This window comes from Pieris brassicae, chromosome 1 (assembly GCF_905147105.1).
Source record: "Pieris brassicae chromosome 1, ilPieBrab1.1, whole genome shotgun sequence".
NCBI classification, from domain to species: domain Eukaryota; kingdom Metazoa; phylum Arthropoda; class Insecta; order Lepidoptera; family Pieridae; genus Pieris; species Pieris brassicae.
Window position 1 is genome coordinate 15,706,544 of NC_059665.1, and position 24,721 is coordinate 15,731,264.

Here is a 24,721-nt window from a genome sequence, read left to right on the forward strand (position 1 = left end):
TTTCAACATTATTTACTCAGGGTTAATGAAGGCTCATCTCAAACCCAAATAAACACGCACTAAGTTCTAAGGCGGAAAGTTGTTAAGCGAAAAATCCTTGACGTCGTATACGAATAATTTCTTATGGTGAAATTCGATTTAGGATATGCGTGTACAAAACACAGTAAATAATTAATTTATATTAACACTATTAGTATTTATTAGTATATCGGCCATGACATTTAGTTTACCTATAAGAATTGAATTAAAAGTGTTAGACAAAGAGTATTCTAATCTCATGAACTACTCTAACCAATTTATTATTTTACGTACTTACACTAATTTTTACCAACAAAACGAAATTTATATTACAGCAAATATACATAACTTACCTCATTGCCATTGAAAAAAGCTTGGCGTTCCAACTAAATGTTGATTATTGAAATTGGAAAATTGAAATTGATTATTTTTAATATGCACTTGAGGTTTTTGTCGTAAAAGATAAAACTGAAGGTCTGACTTAGGTTTTAATTGCCTTGAGTCAGGGGAAATGGTAAATTCTAAAGACTGTTGTTGGTATTGAGGCTTAGATGGCAGTTTTTCTTCCCGTGACGTCCATGGAGTTGCCTCTGTAAGAAAGAAACCTAGCTTTACGAGTTTGTGCTGTGCTTTTCATGCGATAATAAACTGTGAATATGTCCCTCTTTAATTACTTTTTGCTATGGAATGGAGTAAATTTTGTGTGGGAATATGGGCTGTATTAGTCGATGTAGTTATCGTGTATTAAAGGCTATTTCAATTACTATAAACCTGTGCATTTTTTTATAATTGTCGTTATATATTAGTTGGTATACTTCATTCTCTATATTATCTGGTAAAGTGAGATGTCAGAAGTCAAAAGTCATCAGTCAAAAAGTCGAAAAAATTACAATTTCTTTAAACAAAACATTTATTGTTCTGGACATCGCACTTAATTGTCTAGTTAGTGTTGTTCTCAAGATGGTTTTACTTCTCGCTTTTGTATTTTGTATAAAAACGAAAGTTTGAAGTTAATAAATATTTAGGGTGACCATATACAAGCGTTTTATCGTCTGGTGAAGGTTTTTGCAAAAAAGATTAACGAATCTATATATATCATTATTCATAAACGTATTAAAAGCCTTATTTATGAAAAGGAAGTTTTGTGATATAAATGTTTAAAATTACGAAACACTACCTGTTTAAGTGTTTTAGTGCATTATCACATGTATTTGGTCATCCTAATTGTTATGTTATAAAAGTATAAAAATATCACATTAAGGGTTACTTAGAACTCAACACTCTAACTAGCTTTATACATCTAAATTGTTGATATCAAAATAGGCACTTTAAATAAATTAAAATTAACGATTATAATTAGTTGTACCTATTTTAATATCAATGTTATTGTTAATTCATGTCTAAATTTTGTCGGGCAAAAGGACTGGGCTTCACGTAAATTGATGAAAATTATGATTGTAGTAGAAAATTTCTATGTTTTTCATTCTAGTAATTTGTTGATAAACTCTTAAAGATGTTTTGTAGGACAGGACAGCAACAAAGCATCCATTGCGCCTTTTATAAAAACCTTCTTTTTTACCTTACGTGTTACGCCCAGCCTATTCTCGACTTTTTACTAAATAAACCTATCCCGCTACTGGTGCTGGTATTCCGTCTGGTAGTACTCCTGGGTTTCCGGAGCCCTATACTCTTCACTGCTCGTACCTTCATGTGAGGAGTCTTTCTGCCCGAGCCCTGCCGCTGCCGCCTTAGCTGCAGCTTCTGCTGCGTTCGCTTGAGCTTGCTGTGCTGCAGCCTGAAATTCGATGTTAGCATAGCTATATGTTTATCCGTGCCAAACACTTGCATGGAGTAACTATACGTTCTTAGTATATCTATAATAGTCTAAAATTAGTTCGTTTAGCCTATTTTCGTAAACCTTAACCTTATTGGTTAATTTTACTTGAATTTAGAGTAGAAACATTAATATATTGAAGTACACAAACGGAAATAAAGAAGAATAGAAAGAATGGAATGTTAAGTTAATAATTTATTTTTGTTAGAAAAACAACGATATTCTTATATCTTCCATAATATATTGATACTTTGGACACTTCACTATAGTGACCTGTTAAGAAAAAAAATTGTGTAATGAATAAACAAACTTTCAAACAACAATTAGGTACTTATGATGCATTTCAAATGTTTAGTTATAGACGTATTTAAGGTACATGTACGTTAAACACTACCTTATTTATTTTATATTAGAGGGGAACTTTTAGAATCAACTAGCCTTTACTGCTACGTGATTATTAACTATTAGTGTAGTTAGTTATTACTAACTTGCGAAGTGAACTGAACATTCTCCTGACCCTGTATAAAAATAATTAATAAAATCTACCTGTGCTTTCCTAGCAGCGGCCTGAGTAGCCTCGAAGTCAATCCTGACACCCTTGAGTTGTTCCTGCAGTGTCTGTAGTCTTTGTCTCGCAGCCCCCACCATGGCAGTTTGAGCGCCGAGTTCTCCCGCTGCCTGTGACGCGGCTTCGTTCGCGTTCTCCGATGTCGCTTGCGCAGCGTTCAGAGCCGCTTGGATCACGTTAACCTAACAAAAAACAATTAGAAGCCTAAAATCTCGCTGGCTCATTAGAAATATCCGATTTTAAACACCTATATTAAATATTTTAGTGTTAAGAACGGTAAAAAAAATAATACGAATGATTCTTCATTTCAGATCGAGAAGGTAAGTTAAGTACATAAGTGCAAACATATTGCATAGATCTCGGCCGATAAGTAATAATGTGACTTGATTAAGAAATGACAAATAGTCAAAGAATTTAGTGGCATTCGTAGGAGTGATTCTTATGATTTTTACTACGATAAATACATGCGAAAACTTTCCCCAAAATCTGGTGATTTATATCATGCAATAAGTTCGATACATGTGTTTCAAAAATCTAATTAAATAATTAAGTATAGCGGTTTCATCGAGTTATAATGAAATAGACAAGAAATTATTTCCCGTTCTATAGGTTATAATTAACCTCAAATAACTTTAATTAATTCCGTACATTACAAAAAATTTCGATTAAACAAATAGAAATACATGAAAAAATCTTGTGTCATGGTCAGTAACTGGGGCGTGTCGGCGTCTCAACAAATTACATAAAAAAATAAAAATATGCTTTAGTATTGACAATGAATAAGAATTAGGGCCAATGAAATTACATTGCACTTTCTAGTAACCTCTAATATAATAATCATCATATTAGTTTTTGGTCATTAATTAATTAAAACTTAAAATAAATTTTATTACAGTTGTAATTAATTCACAATTGTTCAAGCATACTTGATTTTTAAATGTACCTTAATGACACTGTATCTTAAGATACTAACTGAACTAAGAAATGTAATATAGCGAATAGTTAGTAATAAAAGGTGATAAAATATAATAATAATAATACTTGCTGAGTAAAATGTTAATAACATTAATTGGGATTTAATTTTTCGTATTCAACAAAAGAAGTAAACGCGTTCAAATAATTTTCTATTAAGTAATGAGTTCCTGTTTTATTAAAACTAAAATCTTGGTATTGCAGTGTGCATTTCATTGTGAGTTTTGTACGTTTTTCAATTTGTAAATTACGTAATCATATTTCTTAGGAATTGCGTTCATTATCGGTAAAAAGTTAGTTTTTGCTCTAAAGTGACTGTAAAATTAGTCCATTGTCAATTACATCGAAATTTCCTAATGCAGTTTCACAAATAAAAGCTTAATAACGGCAAATCACTTTGTAATAATTTACGTATTTTTACATTGTAAAAGTTACTATTGAAAATTTGTGTTTTGTGAAGTGGTTGTTGTATATAACCATAGATTTTACAATGATTAAAGAATAAAATACTATAATATTGAAGTGAAGAATAACAGTGACTGACAGACGAAATATTTTTTTGACTCAATTGCCTGAATCTAAGTGAAATACCAAAAGACAGTGTCAAAGCTCAAGTACCTGATGCATAGCTTGTTGAGCCGCCTGCGCTGCAGATTGTGCTGCTCTTTTCGCCTGCTGCAGCTGCATTTCTTCTCCTTGCAGCCCAACCTTCGCATCTCTCACTTGCTGTTCCAGCCCTGCAAGGATCACTTGTTTTCCCGCAAGCGCTGCTTGGGCCGTTGCACTGGATTGTGAAGCTGATTGAGCTAGTGTGTTCTTAGCAACATACGCAGCTTGGTATGCAGCGGCTTGCTGATTCCCCAGCGCAGTTTTCGCTTGATTAGCGGAGCCAATAGCGATTGTTCTTAAGCCAGAGCCTCGGCTGAAGCCTTTTTTGCTTGAATCACCGGCGGCGGCTTTAACTTCTTGTATGTAGGCATCGTAGTGGTTTGACTCAGCCGGTTGCTGGGCTTGATTTGAATTTTCATATTCATAATCGTATTCTGCTCTCTTAGTATCACGGTTTGCAGGGGCTGCTGATGTAAGGGTGATGGCACCTGAATATGGAAAGAGATAATATCACTACTAATGAATTTCACGTTTTAAATAACTGAAACATGTAAAGATAAGAATCAATTATACAATTGTCTACGCGCCAGTGCTTAAAATTACGACATTTACAAATAACCAATAATGTATGTAATTAATCTAATCGGAAGTATAGAACACGCGAAGATTAACTTCGTTTACTATTCCTTATTTACTTCGTAACCAAATTACATAAATAATAATATTATGTATACTCATTTTTATGTTTTTTTATAATTCCTCTTCAGTCAATTAACGGTAAAAAATCTTTTTTCCTTAAATGTCCTTGGATTACATAATTACAGTCTGTATAAAAACATTCGGAAAAATCTTTAAGGAATTTTTAAATACTAAAAATTTTCTAACGCATCTAAAACGATTTTTTTAATATGATTTATTTCTGCTATCGGATGTTAGACATAATTATTTTTTCTATCCAAATGAATTTCTTATATATATAAATATATCTAATATTTCTGTTTTTTATAATATTTTGTTAATGAGTTACATATTATGCTTTTCTAGTGTCACCCGTTTGAATCGTGTACAATTTGTTTATATACACGATGTTGTATATCATTTATTACGCGCAAATTATAAAAATAAATAAATTACTCATTTTACTTACATATAAGAAACAATACTCTCTTAAACGCCATAGTGCTATCAGACGGACTGAAATCACAAAAACACAATTAGAATTTAATTAAAAAAACAAAAAAATATCACTTTGCCACAATTACCTTCCAAAACTTTCACGTATACTTGGAATGGTTTTTCTATTTTCGGGGTTGTCCCCTTTACGTTGGTGGTACAGTAATGTACGGACTGAAAGTCGATATTTCTATTTATAGCATTCGTTCGATTGGGTAAACTGAAGAATGAAGTATCTCTATAGAGTGGGAAATCACGAAGCGCTAGTGAAAATGTCACGTTTAAACAAAGAAAATTTTTGGACTATTCAATGATCTCGTGATGGATAGTTTTGTCAAATCTAGTAGCCTACTTAATGCACATTGAACAGTAAGGTTAAATTATTTCTTTACCAGCCGAATACACATTTTGTGAAAGAAAAATTGATGAGCCACGCTCGTGTAACATATTTTTTTGTATACTACTGTAAGCTGTTTTCTTCTTTTCTACTACAGTATTGAGTATTAGGGGTTCATTTACTGAGTTGCAACAGCTCTAGTCATATCAGATTTAGATTTATAAGTTTCATGTTAAAATTATTTTTATGATGCAAATATTATATCACCTAGCTTCTACAACTTGAGTAGACAAACAATGTATATAATAGTGTTGTTTTTATATAAAAAAAACGTTCATATATTTCTCCTTTCAAACGGGCTTGGCTGCTTTATACTGCTTCATATAAAAGTTTTTTTTAGTTATCTTATCTTTATTAGATTTTCGTTAGCTCACTTCCCATAAAAGTAGACAAATTAAAAACGATAAAAATATAAATAAATAAAATATTGAATGCTGATCTTAAGTTCATGTTTGTAAAATTTTTAATATACCTAAGCGTTCATCCATTTTTGTCCACAAAACCTGCCTTAGTGAATCATGAACTGTATATTATACACCCTAGGTAAATTCCTGTTCTAAGTTTCAATACTGTATTCATGGAGTAGTATTTTGCATCCTACAAGATATATTTTTTTTACTACACGTAACAGTTATCGTTTGGCTGAGATTCGAAGTCAGAACCTTAAATTACTATGAACATATGGAGTCTTTAATTATAATAGGCAAGCTTATAAAACGTTATAGTAGATTACAGTTATGTATAGATAATCGACAGTTGCTACGGTCAAATGAGTCTGAAAGTATCTGAAAAGAAGTTTCGACAATAACTTTTAATACAAATTTCACTAAACAGACTGGAAACTGTTATTTAACAAAGTCGTGGATTATACGAACAATGAAAAACCAAAATCGAGTCATTAGGCTGTACCTAATCGAATCATCAGATCTAACTACAAGACGGAAGCGTCTTTTTTGTCCAAGGTAACTGTTATCCTTTTTTTTTAAATAGGTAATAATAATAATCGTTTATTTGCCAAGATAGTGGTACAGTGGTTAGATCGATCAACTACAAATATCCGCATAATCAGCCATATATAAATAGGCATGCAAATATACAAAAAAATAGTTATTCATTATATCTACATGTGCACTACAATGTGTAAGATTTGTAGTGCACATGTAGTTCATGGAAACCCTTTTAATTGAAAAATACCTGTGTCAGGGTCCCAGCTCTTCCATAACAAACCTTATTAAAACTTAACATATAATATTACTATTTAATCAATCACCATCTAAAATTCGCAATATTAGCGCGTTTAACAAATTCAAAAGGGCATTAAAAATACATGTCAAAGTGAATCTATTAGACTGAAATTGGGACGTGTATCTCGCTCCTATATAGATAATGTTTCTCATGTAAATAAAATACAATCTTGTAATGAGAAAATAAAGTTCTTTAAACATTATATTACTTACATTAGAGAGTATTTACTTATAACTAGTCTAGTAGTCTAGATGCCATGACAAAACTATTACGAATATGGAAAGATCGCATTATTTCGGTAAAAACTAAAAAAAAATGGTCGATATCTAGTATCTCTTTTTTGTTATTCATTTTCTTATTCGCCGAAATTTGGAGTTTCGAGCATTCAAAAGGAAGAGAATAGATGCTCTTGAAATGTGGTGTTGGAGAAGTAAGCTCAGGATTCTCTGGACAGCGAAAAACACGTATTTATCAATTATCAGAACTCCAAGTGACTACCCGTCAGTTTTTAGTGTGTAACCAACGGATTCTCAGCTTCATTGGACATATTACACGTACAGGAAAACTTGGTGAAGTTTTGGTGACCGGTATAATGTAAGGCACGAGATCCCCAGCGCAATCTCGCTGGACCAACCAAGTTAAGGCCTTTACAAGCCTTAGTATTATACAGGCGCTAGACTTGCCGAAGCAGGAAGGAAGATATACAACACCTCGAAGACCAGCACGAAGTAACGATTACATCAGTAATGAAAAACGCGACTTTAGATAAGAAGAAATCTACATATATTACGAAACCATTTTTTTGCGTTTAATTTATTCAAGTACGGTGAACAAAATCGTTTCCAAAGTTAGATTCATTGCTGTAGTATTCCATGTGCATGTATGTGAACAAACAAATTGTATTTCCCATTAATAAAACATAGATTAGGATAGATAGATAAGGTAATAATCCATTATAAGAAAAGTGATTTCTCAATTACTCTTCACAGATACTGGTGTACCGGGTGACGTTATTCTTCTAATGTATCTTTAAAATACAAAAAGACGTAATTGATTACTTTTGCCGATATAATGTGATTAATAGGACCGTAAAAAGTATATTTTATGGAATCATTTCGTTCCTTTTAGTTTTAAGCTTACTTTCGGATTTGTGTACTTTAGAAAATAATATAAAATACATTTTTTTCATTCCACTGTAACAAACCGTTTGAAAGTCGCACAGAACATAGGTAAATACGAGCAAAAAATATGACATTATTTGAATATCGCACCTTGGCCTGCTTTTTGATGAATGTTACCTAGGAATTTCTTTGACTATTTGTAAATATAGAATTTGTTTATTACTACTACAAGGGTTCAAATTCAACTACGTTAATACAAAAAGCCATGTAAAGAGAATAAGTCACTCACTAATCTGTATTAAATATGCTTGGAAGTGTATAAAGTTTTATTCATAATAGTGTTCGGAAGTTAAAAAAAGTCTATGCGGGTTTGCTTTATAAGCAATCGTCACTAATCGGGCATTAATTTCGTAGCTTTTTTAAATAAATGATTAAACCGACAATTATTGATAATTAATTGGAACACCCTGACTACCTACTTAATGTTCTCGCTACGTAATAAGATAAAATTAAGGGTGCTATTGAACCTACTGAATATTAGAGTATGTATGTAAAAAAGTCATTGTCAGATTCTCATCTTCAAACTTAACATTCCTTATGAAATTTAATGAGCGAGATTCATATAAAATACATAGAAATCTATTTTATATATTTAAAATAGATTACGACGAGGCTTAGTGGCAATCGGCAAGTAATTGTATTGCAATATCGTCACGTGCCGTCTCGCACCTCGGTTGATCAATTGAAAGACTTTATGAAACTGATGTTCCGTAAGCTGCATTGCCCGTTTCATTCCATTCTTTTTACATTTTAAGGAGAATTTTCTTGTTCTGTCTGAATTTTGAAGTTAGATAAAACATATATAACTGAGATGCAGCGTCTGGTGTGAAGGACTGACCACCATTACAAAATCTACTCCAGAACTCTCCGATCTACACATTGTTTTACTAGTTTCAAACAACTTGGGTAGGTAATTAACGTATATCGTAAATATCGTATATCGATGAAAAATTCTAGGTTGAAGGAATAACATCTATTAAAATTATCTATAACCAAGATTTTCCACTGGTATACGTGCAAGAATTTTTCAATTTGATACCAACCCTTTGTGCTTATTTGGTACAAACATAAAATAAATCAATTAAATTTTCTTGGAGATAAGATCTGATGCTAATAATGTTAGAGATAGTTGGTTATTATGTATGCAATTGTGTATAACATTGTAGCTGTAATTCTGGTATCAATTAAGTATACTCAAATACTCAATAGGTTATGGTATGTTACTAAGTACTTAAATGTAAGTACTTAGTAACATACCATAACCTATTGAGACCCGACCGAGACGAGACCGAAACATTGTTATCGACAGTTGACATCTGACAGTTGAATAATGAACATTTTGATTTTTTGACATTTATTTCCATGTGTTGTTTTCAACATATTTTAAAGGTGTTTCAAACTTAGAAGCAAATTAATAAACAATAATGATTGTAGAAAAGAAGAAGAAAAGGGTATCGAAAAGGAATAAGACGGCATGGCGCAAACATAGTGATATTCGTGATGTAGAGGAGTTTTTAGAAGAACAAAGATTAGAAGAACGACTCGGGTAAGAGTTTAACACCTGTATAACCTCTTAGCAGATTATCTTTCCCTGTTTTTTTGACTAAATCGTCATTGTACCTATTGATGACTTTCTAAACATTTTATCGCTTTTGGTTAGTTTCTCTCCTGATTAAAAAATCTTGATGATATTCCCTTTAACTTCATTATAACTTCTATATTTGTAGAAAAAAAATAATGAATACATTGAAACGTTGGCATTATTGCGCTGACATTGATAATATTTATGTGTTATTGCAGTCGTTTTGATACTAAGAAGGATGATGAATTGTTTATCGTTGATACGCAAGGTGATGGAGATAAAGAAGACAAGCCTGACATTAAGCCATTATCTGCCAAGCAACAGAAAAGAGCCAAACTTAATGAGACTCCTAGATGTTTCCAAATATTGCTACCTTCGTCTAAGGTATAAATTATAACTCAAACTTAGAATAAAAACTTCTTCAAGATGGAGATTCTTAAAAATAATTATGTTGGGGTCTTTTTTCAGTATGAGAAAATTATATAGATAAAATACATATTTTACTTAATATTTAGGGTAAGTCTCGAAAGACAAAATTAGCAATTTGACTTTATTCTGAATTTTTGTTTATATGCATCTGCTGCCTCATTTTTATTTATCAATATTTTGGGAATAAATTGCAAGAAATCCTACTCAATTTAAAATATGCCTGAGTGTCAAAAAGTAGTGTGCTATTGTATTTTGTAGGTGGAAGATCCTAACAAGAAACGTAATATTGTGAAACGTTTTGGAACCAAACCAACTGCTTTATCTAAATTAACCTTAAAGAGGAAAATTGAAAATGGTTCTTTACAAAAGAAAATTGAACTTGTAAAAAAGAATATGAAAATTTCAAGAGAAAGAAAGAAAAAATCCAAGGTTGTTAGAGAAACATTTGATAAGAATTTGTGGGGTCAGGATTGTAAGTAATTTGTTTTACTTTGAAGTTAGTGAAGCCTTTTTTCTTGTATTGTAGTAAGTTGTATTACTCTAAATGGGGGATAAGATAAATATGTCATTGTCTCTTTAACTGTTACTTTATACTGAAGAGAGTATAGTATAATTTTGAATTATTTCTATATAATATTACCAAACTATATAGTTTTTCAACTAAAACTGTATTTGAAATATTATCTTTTCAACTCTACAGTACTAGAAGTAAAAGGCATCCCAGAAACATTGTGTGAAGAGTTCATATCTACTGAAGCCCAGTTGCACAATGTGCTTACAACACAACGTCTTAGACCCAAACCACCCCCTCCTAAGACAGTGGTTGATAGAGTGGCTATTGAGACACCGCACCCTGGTGTCAGTTACAATCCTACTTTCAAGGTAGTTCTTTTTTCTATTTTTCACAAGCTTATAACAAGTGTAGTGGGTATATTATTTTTTATTGTATACTGATGCATGCTTTTACAGCTTCTTTGCATGGATAAATGAATGCATAATTTCATAAAATAGATTGTTTTTAACCATGAAGTGTTTTTTATATACATAATATAAATATCCTTATGTATCACTTTGTAAATTAACTTATTTATGTGGTACAGCTCCCAGATGTACATTGCGTTTGGCATATTTGGAGCCCATGAAATCATTAATCAAAGAAAACAACAATGTCACAAACAAATATTTCTTCTCTTTGCTGTTGTTGACACATCTACTGTTATATAAGAAAATGATTGACTTTTCATATAGTATTTTACGGTCTACTAAAACATTTATTTAAATATTTCAGGAGCATCAAGAGTTGCTTCAAGATGTGGTTCAACATGAAGAGAAAATGATGAAGAAGGAGGCTCACATAAACCGAGTCACCACTAAAATGTTCAGAAGGATCTCTGCGAAATCTAAAGAGGTAAGATAATATTGTCTTTGGTTCACATAGCTTTTACACATTGAAAGAAAACAATTTTTTTAACTGGATTAAAGCGATTTGTATTATTATAAACTTATAATCATTTTACATAATTTTAAATTTAAAATTTTCCAATGTTTCGCGGACGTCTCACGGGGTTTTAATTTGGATTCAAAATTAAAACAGCTGTGATACTTTTGACATTAACACCTTTTGTCTTCAGTCACCGTGACCACGCACGCTGTAAAGCACGCGAAACGAAAAGCGGAAAAAATTTAAATTTAAAATTATGTAAAATAATTATAAGTTTATAATAATACAAATGGCTTTAATCCGGTTAAAAAAGTGTTTTCTTTCAAGGTAATATCATTCTCATTATTTATGTTTTAATTTCAATTTTTCAATATAATAAATATTATCTCATAAGTATTACCAATTAGGAGGGTTTACCTCAAAGCCTCCTGTGTATTATTTTTTATCCTTTTTCTCTCATTATATATTTTTTGTATTTTTTATCAACTATAAAACCCTACTACTAGTTTACAAATTTAATGTGTATGTTCTTGTGTTTATTACAAATAAATATTTCAGAATCAATGGATAGAAGAGATGAGCGTTGGTTTTCAACCTAGCAGACCTCAAGACGAGTCAGATGTTAGCGACAATGAATATCGGCCGGTAAACCCACCAGTCCAAAATAAGAAAAAAGATCATAAAGCACGGCGCAAGCAGAAAGAGATGATCTTAGAAAAAGAGAGGCTTAAACGACAGAAGATTGATAAAAAGAAAATTACTGATATTTACAAGTATGTATTGAATATTATATAAATGAAGGTTTATGTTAAAAAATGTAAGAAATATTAATTACTTAGCAGTACTCTATTACATAGTTATAACCAAAGCTTTTGATAAAATTGTTATTATCATCATAAATTTATGAAATTGAAGATCTCACTATTATATAAATTGTTTGAAAATATAGACATTATTTTACTAATCGCTGAGTTAATTTCTATTTCACAACATTACTAATGTTTGCGACAGTGCTTAGCGTCTTTTGCAGACCATAATCGAAAATTAAAATACGCCAATGTCATAAAAAAGCGTTCGTAGGAGTTTGGTACTTGCCTACCCTGATATTTAATAATTTTAATAAATTATCATTAAGTCATTTATAATTATTTTTTATTTATTATTATTTTATTACTTATTAATATTTTTTCAAAAAAAATCGGTTTCAAATCTAAAGGTAGTATGCGTGCTTATTGGGTATAAGCTCTTTTCAAACCATATATTTAATAATCTTAATCATAAGAATAATTTAAGTTTAATAATATATTATTTCTTTTAATTATTATGAATGGTAGAAATCAGCCAAAAGGATCCTTTTGCCTCTTATCACTTGAACATTTTCAGACTGCGCAAATTGAACACATCAATATCGACGAAAGAAAAGCGTTTGGAGTCGGAACGCGAGAAACGTGAAAGCAAGAAGCAGGCTGAGGCAAAGACGGCATTGCCTGCCCTCAACGCTCATAAGGCTCCTGTTAAAGAACCAGACTTTGTTCCCCCGGAACAACTTTCTGGCGACTTACGGTCCTTGAATGCAAGCAGTAAGTGGTCATGCATACTTTCTAAGACTTTTATTATTGATTAGTATACAGTAAAATAATAGTTTCAATAAAGAATAGAAGAGATAATTATACAGCCCTAAAATAATAATTAAGTGAAATAGACATAAGGCGTATTTTCAAGTTTTATGTATATTCTATAAAATGCAGGTAAAACAATGCCTTAATATTACAGCAAATCTCCTTCGAGATCGATTCGAGTCGCTCCAAAGACGTGGAGCACTGGCAGCTTCCAAGGTGATGATGAAGAAGAATCGTAAGGTCAAGAGTTACTACAAGGCTGGCCACAAAGTCACAGATCAAGACGTGGAGAAATACATGCAGAATGTAAATAAGAAAGTGAAAATATCAAAGTAAATACAATTAATATTGTAGTAAAATAAAATTATTTTGAAATACTTTTGTGGCCTTTTAGTAAAGTATATGTATGTTTTTTTGATGTGGCTTGAAGCATTGGCATGTATGAATTTGACCATAGCAGTCATCATCATCGAGCAATCTCTCAATTGAAATGTCAAGTTATAAATTCGCGTATCTGTTGTGTATGTATACAGTTTAGGCGTCTTTAAATAAAATAACGAATTTGTATAAAAAGATGTATTACAAAATAGTCTTATGCTACTTTACATTACGTTTATAATACAATTGGCAGTGAAGTAGGATTTAGGTTTAATGTAGGTAACTCCCATGTACTTATTACTCGATTATAAAATATCCAGACGCACTAAGATATTTCACGTATCTTAAGAAGTTTTTATTGATTTTTTCATAAATCGAGATTTTCTAGTCTTAAATCTATTCGGCAAGTCAATAACAACAATAAATTAAGGTTAGGCTATTCTAAGGTATCTTAAAAATTATCCGATTTTAACAAGAATTCTAAAATATCTACATATTGAATCACATTTACAACATACTTAGGGTTTACGAGCTAAAGGATTTGTGTAGACGGAGTAGTCCATTTTATACTTTTGGAAACCTATTTATATAAAAGGCGTATTAACCCCATTTTGCAGCTATTGTGTATAATGATCGTAGTAATTCAATTGCTCTAGTGTCCGATTGTGTTTTGTCCTGACCTGCTATTCTCGCTTCCGCAATGGGACGATCAGCTACAATCGCCCTTGTTTCTGGTGTTGTTCTTGCTTGAAATTTCCTAGCACCTCGTCTTGTTGGAAACGTAGTTCTTATTATATTAGCTGTGGTCGTTTCCGATTCAGTTTGTGTTTCTACTGTTGTCGGGTTTGACAGCGAGTTGACAGATTTAGCGTCAATATTAAGAGATTTACCGCTTCTGGTTCCAATTGGTATTCTGTCCATACGTCGCTGAAACTGTGTAGTTTGTATATAGTCTATGTCAGGGACTGTAGTCTCTGTTGCTTCTTCTTTAGCAATATCTTCCATGTCCTTTTGAGAAACTGCCATTAATGCTTCTAGCAATGCCTTTTTAGAAGCTTCAGCTGTCGAATTGTGATCGTCGTCACATGTTTGTACTAATAAAAGTATTAAACGTTTAACAGTCTTTGATTTGGTCTTCTTCATGACGTTCATTAACTTTTGCGTGGTTGTTGAATTCAGTCCTCCCATGATTTCTTTTGCTTTTTCTACAACAGTGTCGGCGATTGTTGTTAGATCTTGTGAGATTTCTGTTGATGTTGGTTCTCTAGCAGCTTTTCCTTCTCGATGGCTACCTAAGTCATTTGTTGTAGTTACTTCATTACGAATTGTCGATGAAGGTGCTTGTTCTGTCGTGGTGTAATATGTTGTCGTTGGGGCAAATGTTGTAGAAACCTCGTTGTCGGTTTGTTGGTTCAATTTTGAAAAGCTTTGATCGCTAGAACTTAAACCGTCATTTAATGTTATTGGGTCAATTATGGTACTTTGCCAATTATCAAAAGTCGTTGGCCATTGGAATTCGTATGTAGTCTTTTCCGCACCAGGCGATGTAAAAACACTACTAGAAACAGGTGCCGTTGTGGTATATGCTTCTGTTTGATCTTTGACTGTGCTTGTAAAGCTTTGTGTAGTCACCTGTATTGTGGTTGTGTCAATATCAGGTATAGTAGGAGCTTCTAAATCAAATGATGGCTTTTTTACAAGATTTTTGTTATGCACGTCGAGTTGTTTTCCTTGTCTGACACTGTTCCCTTCCGGTGACACGAATGATTGACTGTGAGCTCTTTGCAACTCTTCTTCATTCTCTAATTCAACACTATCAGCGTCTGCGAAATAAGTCGGTCGGGGTTCTGATAATGTAGTAGGAGTTATAATTTTTTTACTTTCAAACATTTGATGGGAATTTGTAATAGGTTGAAGTGTTGAGTCAGTCACGTCATCATCCCAAGCTGAGGGTAAATTTGTAACTTCGGTGTAGTCACTTATTGTTCGTGCGCCATTGGGCATTAAGCCATGGCCGTAGGGTTTTACTGAATCGTTATCCGAGTTATTTTTCAATTCACCATACTGTGATAAGGTGTAGCTATCGGTCGTGGAAGGTTCATATGACTTCGGTGACCGTGTACTGGGAAAGTAAAATGGTATTGTCGGTGTTGAAGCTGTTGTATAAGACGCTGATATTCTCCCGCAACATCTAAATGGATTTGTAGGAGATGTTGGTACATATGTGGTTGAGTAAATTGGCGTCGTTGTGGGCTTTTGTGTAGTTGTAGATTCAAAGGTGTAATCAGTGGCTATTTTCAATGCTTTTGGATCTCGGATAGAATTATTGGGATCTCTTATTTTGTGTTCGTCTGAAAATCCTAATATTTCATCATCGTCTTCATTTATTGTGGTTGTTGGTTCTGTATTAGTTGGATCGTCTGTTGCGGTTAACATGTCACCGAAGGATGGAGGAGTTGGTCGAATGTCTGAAAGAACTTTTCTAAATTGTACAGGATCTTGTAAATAGGCAGAAAGCGCATGTGTAAACACTTGAGCAAGTTCACGTATCTGAGGAGAGGCCGCTAGCGGCATTTGGCTCATTTGAAGAGACAAATCTTCCATAATTTCATTATAAGTCCCATTTGGATCCAATTTGATTTCTTCCAATAACTCATCATTATTAGATCCAGGGCCAAACAGGCTGCTGTATTTGTTAATCGTCTGACGGCTAAATATATTTGGTAGTCCGTCCTCCATAGTATCAAAGTCATCAAACGCTGGAGTTGTAAGTTCGTTATCTTCTTGAGGTTTTTCTGTGGAGAGGTTGTCCATGGCTGTTGCATAATATATAGCTAAGGAGTGAAGTGTTTTTGGCGTTAAAGATGGTGGAACAACTAAACCCGGTCGGTTTGGCTGGTCTCCGTAATATTTTTCTGAAACGGTACTTAAAGTTGGCTCTGTCGCACCAGAAATATCATAATTATTTTTATTCAATAATCTCTGTTTTCGTTCATGATATGATTGTTCTGTTGTACTCAAAGCATCAACTATGGTAGAATATGTCTCGAATCTGTTGGTTGAAGCATTGATTCTGCCATCCCTTGTTGTATAAGGAATTTTCGTAGACGATTCAAACGTCTCTCGATTCCTTTCTGGGGCAGTATTCCATGAGATATTATTAGCATCCCCGTTTCTAGCTGTAACTTTTAAATTTTTTTCAGTTGTATCAAAAACTGTACGGTTCTTTTCTTTTTCAATAAAACTTTTAAGCAAGGAAACGCCAGGTCTTGTATAGGGTTCACGGTTCTCATTAATGGTACTAACATAGCTCTTTGTGTATGGGATCAAAGTGTGTCTCTTTGTGGTTGCTTCCTGCGTATATTGTGCTCCATTTTGAGATTTAATATCATACAACGTAGTTAGGGATGGATTACTTTTAGTTTTAACAGACTGGGGTGGCAGGTTTGGGCTGTATACAGGATAAGGACGTAAATTTTTATTATTGTAGTCTCTTAAAAACTGTCTGTTTTGATTCTGCGCAAAGGATGCAGTTTCTGCAGCTTCCTGCATTTCTCTAATGCTGTTATAATCGCCAGCAGGAATTGTAGTTCTACGAGTCGAAACGTCATAATACGTTGGTAAGGTGCTCTTAGCGGCAGCGTTTCCGAAATCGTTAGATATAAGTTGGACAAGATTTCTCCTTTTATTTTCAAAAGTTGCAGTTGCTTGGGCCCTTTGAGTCGGATTGATATTGAAAAGAGCTTGATAGCTTCTCGATGAAGGCTTTGTCGTTGGTATGTTAGGAGCTTCGTTGAACAATCTCTGTCTATGTCTAATCAATCTTTCAGTAGTGCTGGGAACATTGACAGATGCTCGCCTTGATTCTGCGCGAGCGTTAGTCTCACCTATTTGCTGAAGATCTGCGTTCTTGCTAAGGCTTTTCGTGACCTTTTGCGACTTTTTTTGTTCATTGGAATAGTACTCGACGCTGGATTCATAAAGCGCTGGTGAGGAGGCGCAGTCCACCTTGAACCACCAGTCACATATGAGGTGGGACTGGCTGAAGATGGTGCCGTTGGGACAGAGAAAGGAAATCTTGCGTGAGGTGTCACAGATATGGAAAACCTAGAAGTAATTATAATTATGTTACTTTGGATTTATTGAAATTTAAAATTTATAGAATACTCGTTTCTAATCTATAGCATACATTGTATTGATATGTATCGCTATGATTCCTTTTTAGTTCTCATATAAAATATTTTTTCGCCTAAACTCATAAATTTCTACAGTCTTCATATAATCGTAAGTAATTCGAATTCTATTTCAATGTAATACGCATAGAATTAAAATAAAATATGTTCTGTAATTATAAGCGCTTACCTGGCAGTCAGTTTCTAAGTCGGCATAATATCCTGTTGGCACGTTCTTGCAGTTAAATCCGGTATTGGGGATGTTGGGAAGTGCTGGGAAGTCTATACCTGCTTTACCGATAACACCTGCAATTTGTTTTAAATTGGTTTATTGTATTTTCATATTTTTTAATAAGTTAGACGTTAGTTAGAAGAAGAAAAGTTATTTAAATTTGTTAAGGAATAGTGTTGTAGGTGTCGTTACACATTCAAAATCTATTAACGATTTTATTTATCTAATAATGTATTCATTAAAGTAATAATTTCATTGATCCTCATGATAACGTACCTTGGTGTTCGACAATGTCGAGATCGGGTTGGCTGTCAGATGGTATGAGTCTCTTGACAAGCGCTTTTCCTTCCGTATAACTCTCGAAGCCAGCCGCACCCATGGCCTCAGCCAAGGCTTGGATTGACTCAGCACTTGGGGCCGGAATGTAGAGATCATTCTTTGAGTCCTAGAATTATGTTTAACTCTTGAGATTCCGTTTGCACCAGATGGAGAGACTAGTGTATCTCATTTACATTAGTGTTATTTTCTGTACTTAAGAGATAAAGCAAAAAAATATATATCAGCTTAGATCATACCTATTGGTTTCAATGGTCATTGCATCGCTTTGCACTTAACATACAGTTAAGACGAGTTGTATGCGACGGATATAATATGGGAGTCACACTCGGTACATTTCATATAAGTATAAATATGACATTGTAACTAACCTTTCTTCGTTGTGCTCGTCGCGATCCTTCCGCTGTGTTCGCAAAACCTGTGAATTGTTATAATTCGTTTATTTGTTTGAAAAAGCAGTACAAAGTAGCTGGTTCAAGTAAAATTCAAACGCCTTATTGATTGCCCACATTTCACGTCCTAGTTGTTATTATTCAAAGGTATAATAACAAATAGGACGTATGTGGGAAATTATTATTATATTTCTGTAAAGCCATAAAACATCACTAACTATTCTGTTGAAGTCTTGCTTTAAATTATAGCAATTTGCTACCAACCGATCTCAGATGTTGACCCCGTCGACACTTACATGATTTACGTTAATTTTAACTTACAAAATTGTTCTAAAATGAACATAATTTATAATACTTTATCATTTTTGTTATTATAGTTGTATCATTTATAATACAACGTCCTAGATTTATAATCAAAATACCTCGCGGCTAAGGAACGTTTAGGCGAGCGAGCTTAAATATTTTAAAGGTATTTTAAATAAATAATTTTGTTGTAAACAGTAAAAAACTTTTTACTCAAAAGGCTTCCCAGATATTACACATTATAAACTATTTATATATAGTGTAAACTCTATATCACGACACTGAAGCGGCTGTGCATTTATGGCGTTACAGAGAGTTGCCGTTAAATAGAAAGAATAAAAACGTATAGATAATCCATGACTTCTACTTATTAGTGATGGTTTACAACAGTCTACACTTGCAAGCTATCCCAATTTGTAAACAAAAACTTAATATAATTTGTAAACGAATTTCATAGAAAGTTCGTATGCATGATGCCGACAATTGAATTTATTGCGGACTAGGATAATACAGTGACAGAAGAACGTACACAGCTGCGCAGTTTTTTCAAATTTTAGCAACTTAAAAAGTACTTTATTACTTAATTGTTGTCGTTATCGAGAGGGATGTAATACTATGTAGATTGTTTCATTGTATGGAAGACAATCTAAACCAACCAAAGACAATCAATTGTCTTTACGCTCGACGCTTTAGGGAGATCGTCGTTAAATCGTTGGATGTTACACGGAGTAAACTTGATGTAATATAAAGACGTATACTGTTATGCTACCACTTTTCTGTTGCAGGCCAATAAATATGTAATTTGGATAAAGTCGATCAAGTCGTTTTTTGACATTTATTGAGGTACTTACTAAATATATTCAATACGAATTTATTACAGGTTTTCACGTTTAAACAACTGAACATTTTGATATTAAATAAACACATGTAATCTTAAGTGGCATATAACTCTTGGTGTTTTAAAAGTGATGGCGTTTGGTATGCCTCGAGTATAGAGTTTGATTCCTGGTTGGAGCGCAGATTATTATTATAACAATCAATTGTATCAGGATGTAACAAAAGAAATAATCTTTAAGTATTTAAATAAATACCTGTTGAAGATATTAAAACGTGTTAATTTTTCGCAGACTTCTTGATTACGGTTAGGTTTCATTTATAGTGTAAAAAACAACGCCGCTATGGAACAAAACGATCGTAGTTTGTGACAAACATCTCGTCTTATATAACTTTTCTACAATATGTTATACAATACAAATGCAAACATCAACCTACAATACCGGATCTAAATATCAATGACAATTGTGCAATACAATTGATCCTATTCAAATGTTAGCATAATCGATGAGTGACATAACTTTTATAATACCCATTGAAGAAATGAGGCAGGTTATGAATAAGAAAACTTCATACAGATCTTATTGTATTGTATATTTGTAAAGATTGATTAAAACCTGCTCGTGCAGCGGGTGTATTGTCTCCATTTTTTATAAAATAATATCTTGTAGTATATGTCGTGTCCTGTGGTCCGGCGGTTCGATGTAGAAAAACTCTATCTCCAAGTGCTTTATTGGTTATGCCTGACGTGCCTATGGCAGCCTGTTTTTGGATAGTAATGATGTGTTTGTTGTATTGCATATTATTCTATTATTCGGCAGAAAGCAAAACAATCTAGAAATTAACCATTAAATGCCTATTATGTATATATTTAAATGTATCAACATGATAATTATATTATAAAAAAATAGAATATATGTTCGAAATTCGAATGTTCAAAGCTAAGGCTGTAAGGTTGCACAGATATTTCGGCAGCATTTTTATTCATTTTCCTACGTAATATTAGGGTCTTTGATGGTTTTTCAACCAGATTTTTTTTCAAGTATGTCATATCATCTCTATCCTACTTATTTATTTATTTATAAAAGTTTACCACATCATAAAAATGAATCACAATTTAGGTAAACATAATTGTTACTAAAAAGTACAATTAAAATACAAACAAGATAAAATAAAGTTCGTGGTTGGCACTTAACAATGTTTTCTTTAAAACCGATCAGTCTACTACCGAATATATCCAGCTCCTGATAAGTACTGTTAACCCAATGAAACTGTTAAAATCGCGAAGAATTTGAAAGAGAGGAGGTTAGTTTTTCCAGAAGGAATTTGGAAAATTTTGCTAATTTTAGACCCAGGGAATGAGTGTTATCATATTAAATGTCTTAAGTCGCTGATGAAACGAGTGTCCATCTGTAAATTCTGCACTAATGCTAGGTGGATCGCATATATAATTGAGGTTATATAATGTTGCAATTTTCAATATGACTTTTGGTTGTACTAAACCAAAATAATCTGCACTCCAGTTAAGAAATCCGAGCATTCTAGCGGATGTGGTGCTACTTTATTAACTTGAGATATGTATAAACGTTAATTTTTAATTACACCCAAGTCTATTGCGCGCCATTTTGACCAATAGCAGCATCACAGACAGAGTAAATAAATTTTTAAATCATCAGAAAGAGAGGCGCTTCACAGTGCTTCATATGATTCATAACATTAAGAAGAGCAACGGTCCCAAATGAGTTCGGGGATCACCAGATCCCTCAGGGAGTGGGAGTACACTCACCGCCTCCAACAAGTACTGACCTATTACGAAGATATGACTCAAACCAGTTCAGTTAGTTTTCTCCAATTCCATAACCACATAGCTTCTCAATTAGTAAACGTGTCACCTCTGTGCTAGATGTGTATTTCGCAATAATTTCATCTTTAAACCGAATCATATTGAACAAACTAAGCGATGACTAAACCTCGTCTAACGAACTAGAACATAGCCTAAACTGATGAAAAAAGCGATTCAAAAAACTAGTACCGTGTCAAAATACATAACATGTATTGTTCCTATAACATCCCGTAATAGTATATAGAGAACTACTATTGTTTAATTTTATGTAATCTTCTTATGTAACTTTGTCCTCACTTTACTCATCAAGCTGGTTTTCGTGACTCTGTCTGCAGGGTACAGTGCTTTTACTCCGTAAAATGTTATTTGTCATTGTGGCGAATACAAATTTATCTAATATTGAATTCGACCTTGCCAGTTACAATTTGTTAAGGTTTTCGCAAATAGATTAGTTTAAAATTACATCATGCTAAACTTTACAAAACGCTGAATTTCGATTATTATAGAAGCATAATTTGTCTCAAAAGCAAAACACCTACATTTCATTAATTATTCTAATCACTCGGACCAAATCATTGTCGTTGAAAAAAGTACCATAAAATTGTGAAAACTTTCTTTTTTATTAGCAGGTTAAGCTTTTTATCCAGGAATTATACATTAGTATTTCATAGTAAATTATCATTTGTCGAGCATGTTGAATCCTCCCGAAAGCTAACCATATTCTATGCGTCATATCATATGCGTACTTCAATGTAATTTAAAGAACTTAAAGGTTATTTTCTTAGTTCTCTTTTGGAATATGGGTATGTAGTCTGGTCCCTTCTATAGAACGAATATTTAACATGATTTTTCGGTTTGGTTCAAATGCGGTTTATCAACATCGCGTCACGTCTATGACGTCATGGATGTAATGTATCTGTACAAGATAATACATAATAATATTCAGTCGCCTCGGAAGTTGTGTGCTGCGATATCGAGGGGTTCTCAATTGTGAGGAAGTTGCATGGTTCCATTGGCTGCGGTTGATTTCTTAAGTTCTTAGGTCATATTTATTAGTACTTGATTGTCCTTATTTTATAAAGTATGCCTATGTATTTTTCATTCCAGCTAACGTATTACAAGAGTGTTTTTCATTGAATACTTACCAACAAGCAAAATAGCCAAGAATGTCAAATTCATCGTGCCACTCCACCGCCACCGCATTTTATTCTGAAAAGATAATTATTAATGTAATAAACCTCTTAAATTTTATTTATATCTGCGGTTGAAAATATTTACAATACATTTCTATGCTCTATATTATAGTTGGTTGTTATGGAATTAGAATGGGTACGTTTATTTTTAGAATACATAATTTATTTATTTAGATTACAAAGGTAATTGAATAGTAATTACAGATTTAAAACGAATTTTAGTTAATCTATAACAAATATATTGTGCGACGCAAATATTTTAATTAAAAACAATTATATCCATTTTGTAAAGAATCGTTATTTCATGACCTGTGAGTATTTGTTGATTGTTACGATTTGATTGGTTAATAGCAGTTAAGTTGTTTGCAGATAAGTTTTAAGTATGTTTCTGTTTATCTATGCCGTAAATAAATAAATAAATTCAATATAAGCTATTCACCCTCTAAGCTTATAAATGCATATTTATTTTGAATTCATGACGTACGTGTTACGGCGTATTTTACAAAGGACAATTGTCAGCCATAATGACAGTTATATTAGTCCCGTGAGCAACGCGTAATACCTGCATACAGTATATTTTGTAAATATACCTACTGTTATAGATAACAAACGAAAGTGAAGTCATGAAGCAAGATGGTGGAGATATATTTAACACGATATAGTACGTGTCACGTTTGTTATTTATCTTTCAATAAACGTATAATATCATTTTTCGACTAAGAAAATGTTAATAAAATATGTACCAGTTTGGCCTTTTCTTAAATTAGATCAAATTTAATTAACTCCTAACATCGAGTTTTGTAACTAATGAATGAAATAGTTTATATTAGATGTAATTTTAATTATATCTGCCATTTAGTCTTAAGAGTAAAATCTGTTACGTGTGTTACTAAGAAGAAAGATGTGTATTTTTGTATGTTTTAAAGAGTAAATTCAAAACTAATGTACCGATTTCTGCATATCTTTCAACATTACAATATTTAGAATTAATTATTTTAATTATATCTGCCATTTACAGTCTTAAGAGTAAAATCTATAATCATATTACTAAGCAGAAAGATGTGCATTTTTGTATGGTTTTAACGAGTAACTCAAAACTAATGAACCGATTTTTGAATATCTTTCAACATTACAACATTTCAGGTCGCTAGTGTATACAATTAATTGTAATAAATATTAACCATAACCAGTGTGCAAGGCAAATTTTATCTATGTACTTTAAATACCAGAGGCGATAAAAGTATCTATTTTCATTTACGAATCAGTTATTACTAAAAGTGCATTTGAAATAAATTATCAATTTTAATGTATGGTTCACTATTTTGGCTATCATGGCTTACATATAAGATATAGATATATACTGAGGCGGCTGATACACATTTTCATCATACATTACATATTATGTATAACTTTAGCGGCGCACGCCGGAATTGCTCGCATTTTTCCTACCCAATTGATATTTTTGGCAATTACACACAATATCTCTATAAATTGTAGTTTATGTGTTGTTCTTTTGTATAAGGTAGATTATTGTAAAAAAAAATTGTTATATATTTTAATTTAGATTCATTCAAACGTCGGCGGAGTCAACAAGACTTGCTATTTATCGCGCAATTATTAATGGGCGGATAGATAGCCCCTATCTGTTGTCGTTAATTTCTATTAAAATCCCTCCTTAAATGCGACAAGATACACAAAATTGTTCCATGTGCCTCCTACGAAATCGAATTACCTGCATAATTCGCCAATGTTTCAGGTTTTATCTAAGTATGACACCAGCTATAAGGAAGTTTTTGATGAGGCGGAAGACTCTGATTTTGTTTAAGCAGTAATTTGAAATTATTTGCTGTTTCAAGTGTTCGATTTTAGTTTTCTTTAGTTTAATTTTTTTTTAAACATCTTTTGCCTATTATTGTTCTTACTAGTTTTCTGTTTCATATATATTGTTTTTCTATGTAATCTGTTTTGTC

At 32.6% G+C, this 24,721-nt stretch overlaps 3 protein-coding genes across 3 annotated transcripts; 1 reads left to right on the forward strand and 2 right to left on the reverse strand.

Annotated features, from left to right (window-relative positions):
- Positions 1-1,651: 1,651 nt before the first annotated feature.
- Positions 1,652-5,311, reverse strand: LOC123720859 (uncharacterized abhydrolase domain-containing protein DDB_G0269086-like). Its single transcript, XM_045677676.1, has 5 exons — positions 5,264-5,311; positions 5,149-5,195; positions 4,011-4,489; positions 2,399-2,602; positions 1,652-1,813 (listed from the first exon to the last, which is right to left on the reverse strand). Exons 2-5 carry the CDS (start codon positions 5,177-5,179, stop codon positions 1,652-1,654), a joined length of 876 nt encoding a protein of 291 aa, XP_045533632.1. The 5' UTR covers positions 5,180-5,195; positions 5,264-5,311.
- Positions 5,312-9,344: 4,033 nt separating this feature from the next.
- On the forward strand, positions 9,345-13,447 carry LOC123714892 (ribosome biogenesis protein NOP53). The gene is made up of 8 exons (XM_045669540.1): positions 9,345-9,543; positions 9,798-9,963; positions 10,267-10,480; positions 10,709-10,890; positions 11,297-11,416; positions 12,008-12,222; positions 12,833-13,029; positions 13,223-13,447. Exons 1-8 carry the CDS (start codon positions 9,422-9,424, stop codon positions 13,402-13,404), a joined length of 1,398 nt encoding a protein of 465 aa, XP_045525496.1. The 5' UTR covers positions 9,345-9,421; the 3' UTR covers positions 13,405-13,447.
- A 1,174-nt stretch (positions 13,448-14,621) lies between these two features.
- On the reverse strand, positions 14,622-22,749 carry LOC123720868 (cell wall protein DAN4). The gene is made up of 6 exons (XM_045677688.1): positions 22,704-22,749; positions 18,558-18,604; positions 18,127-18,295; positions 17,809-17,924; positions 15,079-17,553; positions 14,622-14,651 (listed from the first exon to the last, which is right to left on the reverse strand). The coding sequence occupies exons 1-6, from the start codon at positions 22,735-22,737 to the stop codon at positions 14,622-14,624; spliced, it is 2,871 nt and encodes a 956-aa protein (XP_045533644.1). The 5' UTR covers positions 22,738-22,749.
- Positions 22,750-24,721: the final 1,972 nt, after the last annotated feature.

Coding starts and splice junctions, on each gene's coding strand:
- LOC123720859 (XM_045677676.1), bottom strand. CDS start 5,179: ATGGCGTTTAAGAGAGTATTGTTTCTTATAT. Junction 4,490..5,148: donor GAGAGTATTGTTTCTTATAT/GTAAGTAAAATG, acceptor TTCCATATTCAG/GTGCCATCACCCTTACATCA. Junction 2,603..4,010: donor CTCAACAAGCTATGCATCAG/GTACTTGAGCTT, acceptor GTTTTTTGTTAG/GTTAACGTGATCCAAGCGGC.
- LOC123720868 (XM_045677688.1), bottom strand. CDS start 22,737: ATGAATTTGACATTCTTGGCTATTTTGCTTGTTG. Junction 18,296..18,557: donor GACGAGCACAACGAAGAAAG/GTTAGTTACAAT, acceptor ACATAATTCTAG/GACTCAAAGAATGATCTCTA. Junction 14,652..15,078: donor TTGACACAACCACAATACAG/GTGACTACACAA, acceptor ACACTGTTGTAG/AAAAAGCAAAAGAAATCATG.
- LOC123714892 (XM_045669540.1), top strand. CDS start 9,422: ATGATTGTAGAAAAGAAGAAGAAAAGGGTATCGAAAAGGAATAAGACG. Junction 10,481..10,708: donor GAATTTGTGGGGTCAGGATT/GTAAGTAATTTG, acceptor TCAACTCTACAG/TACTAGAAGTAAAAGGCATC. Junction 13,030..13,222: donor ACGGTCCTTGAATGCAAGCA/GTAAGTGGTCAT, acceptor TTAATATTACAG/CAAATCTCCTTCGAGATCGA.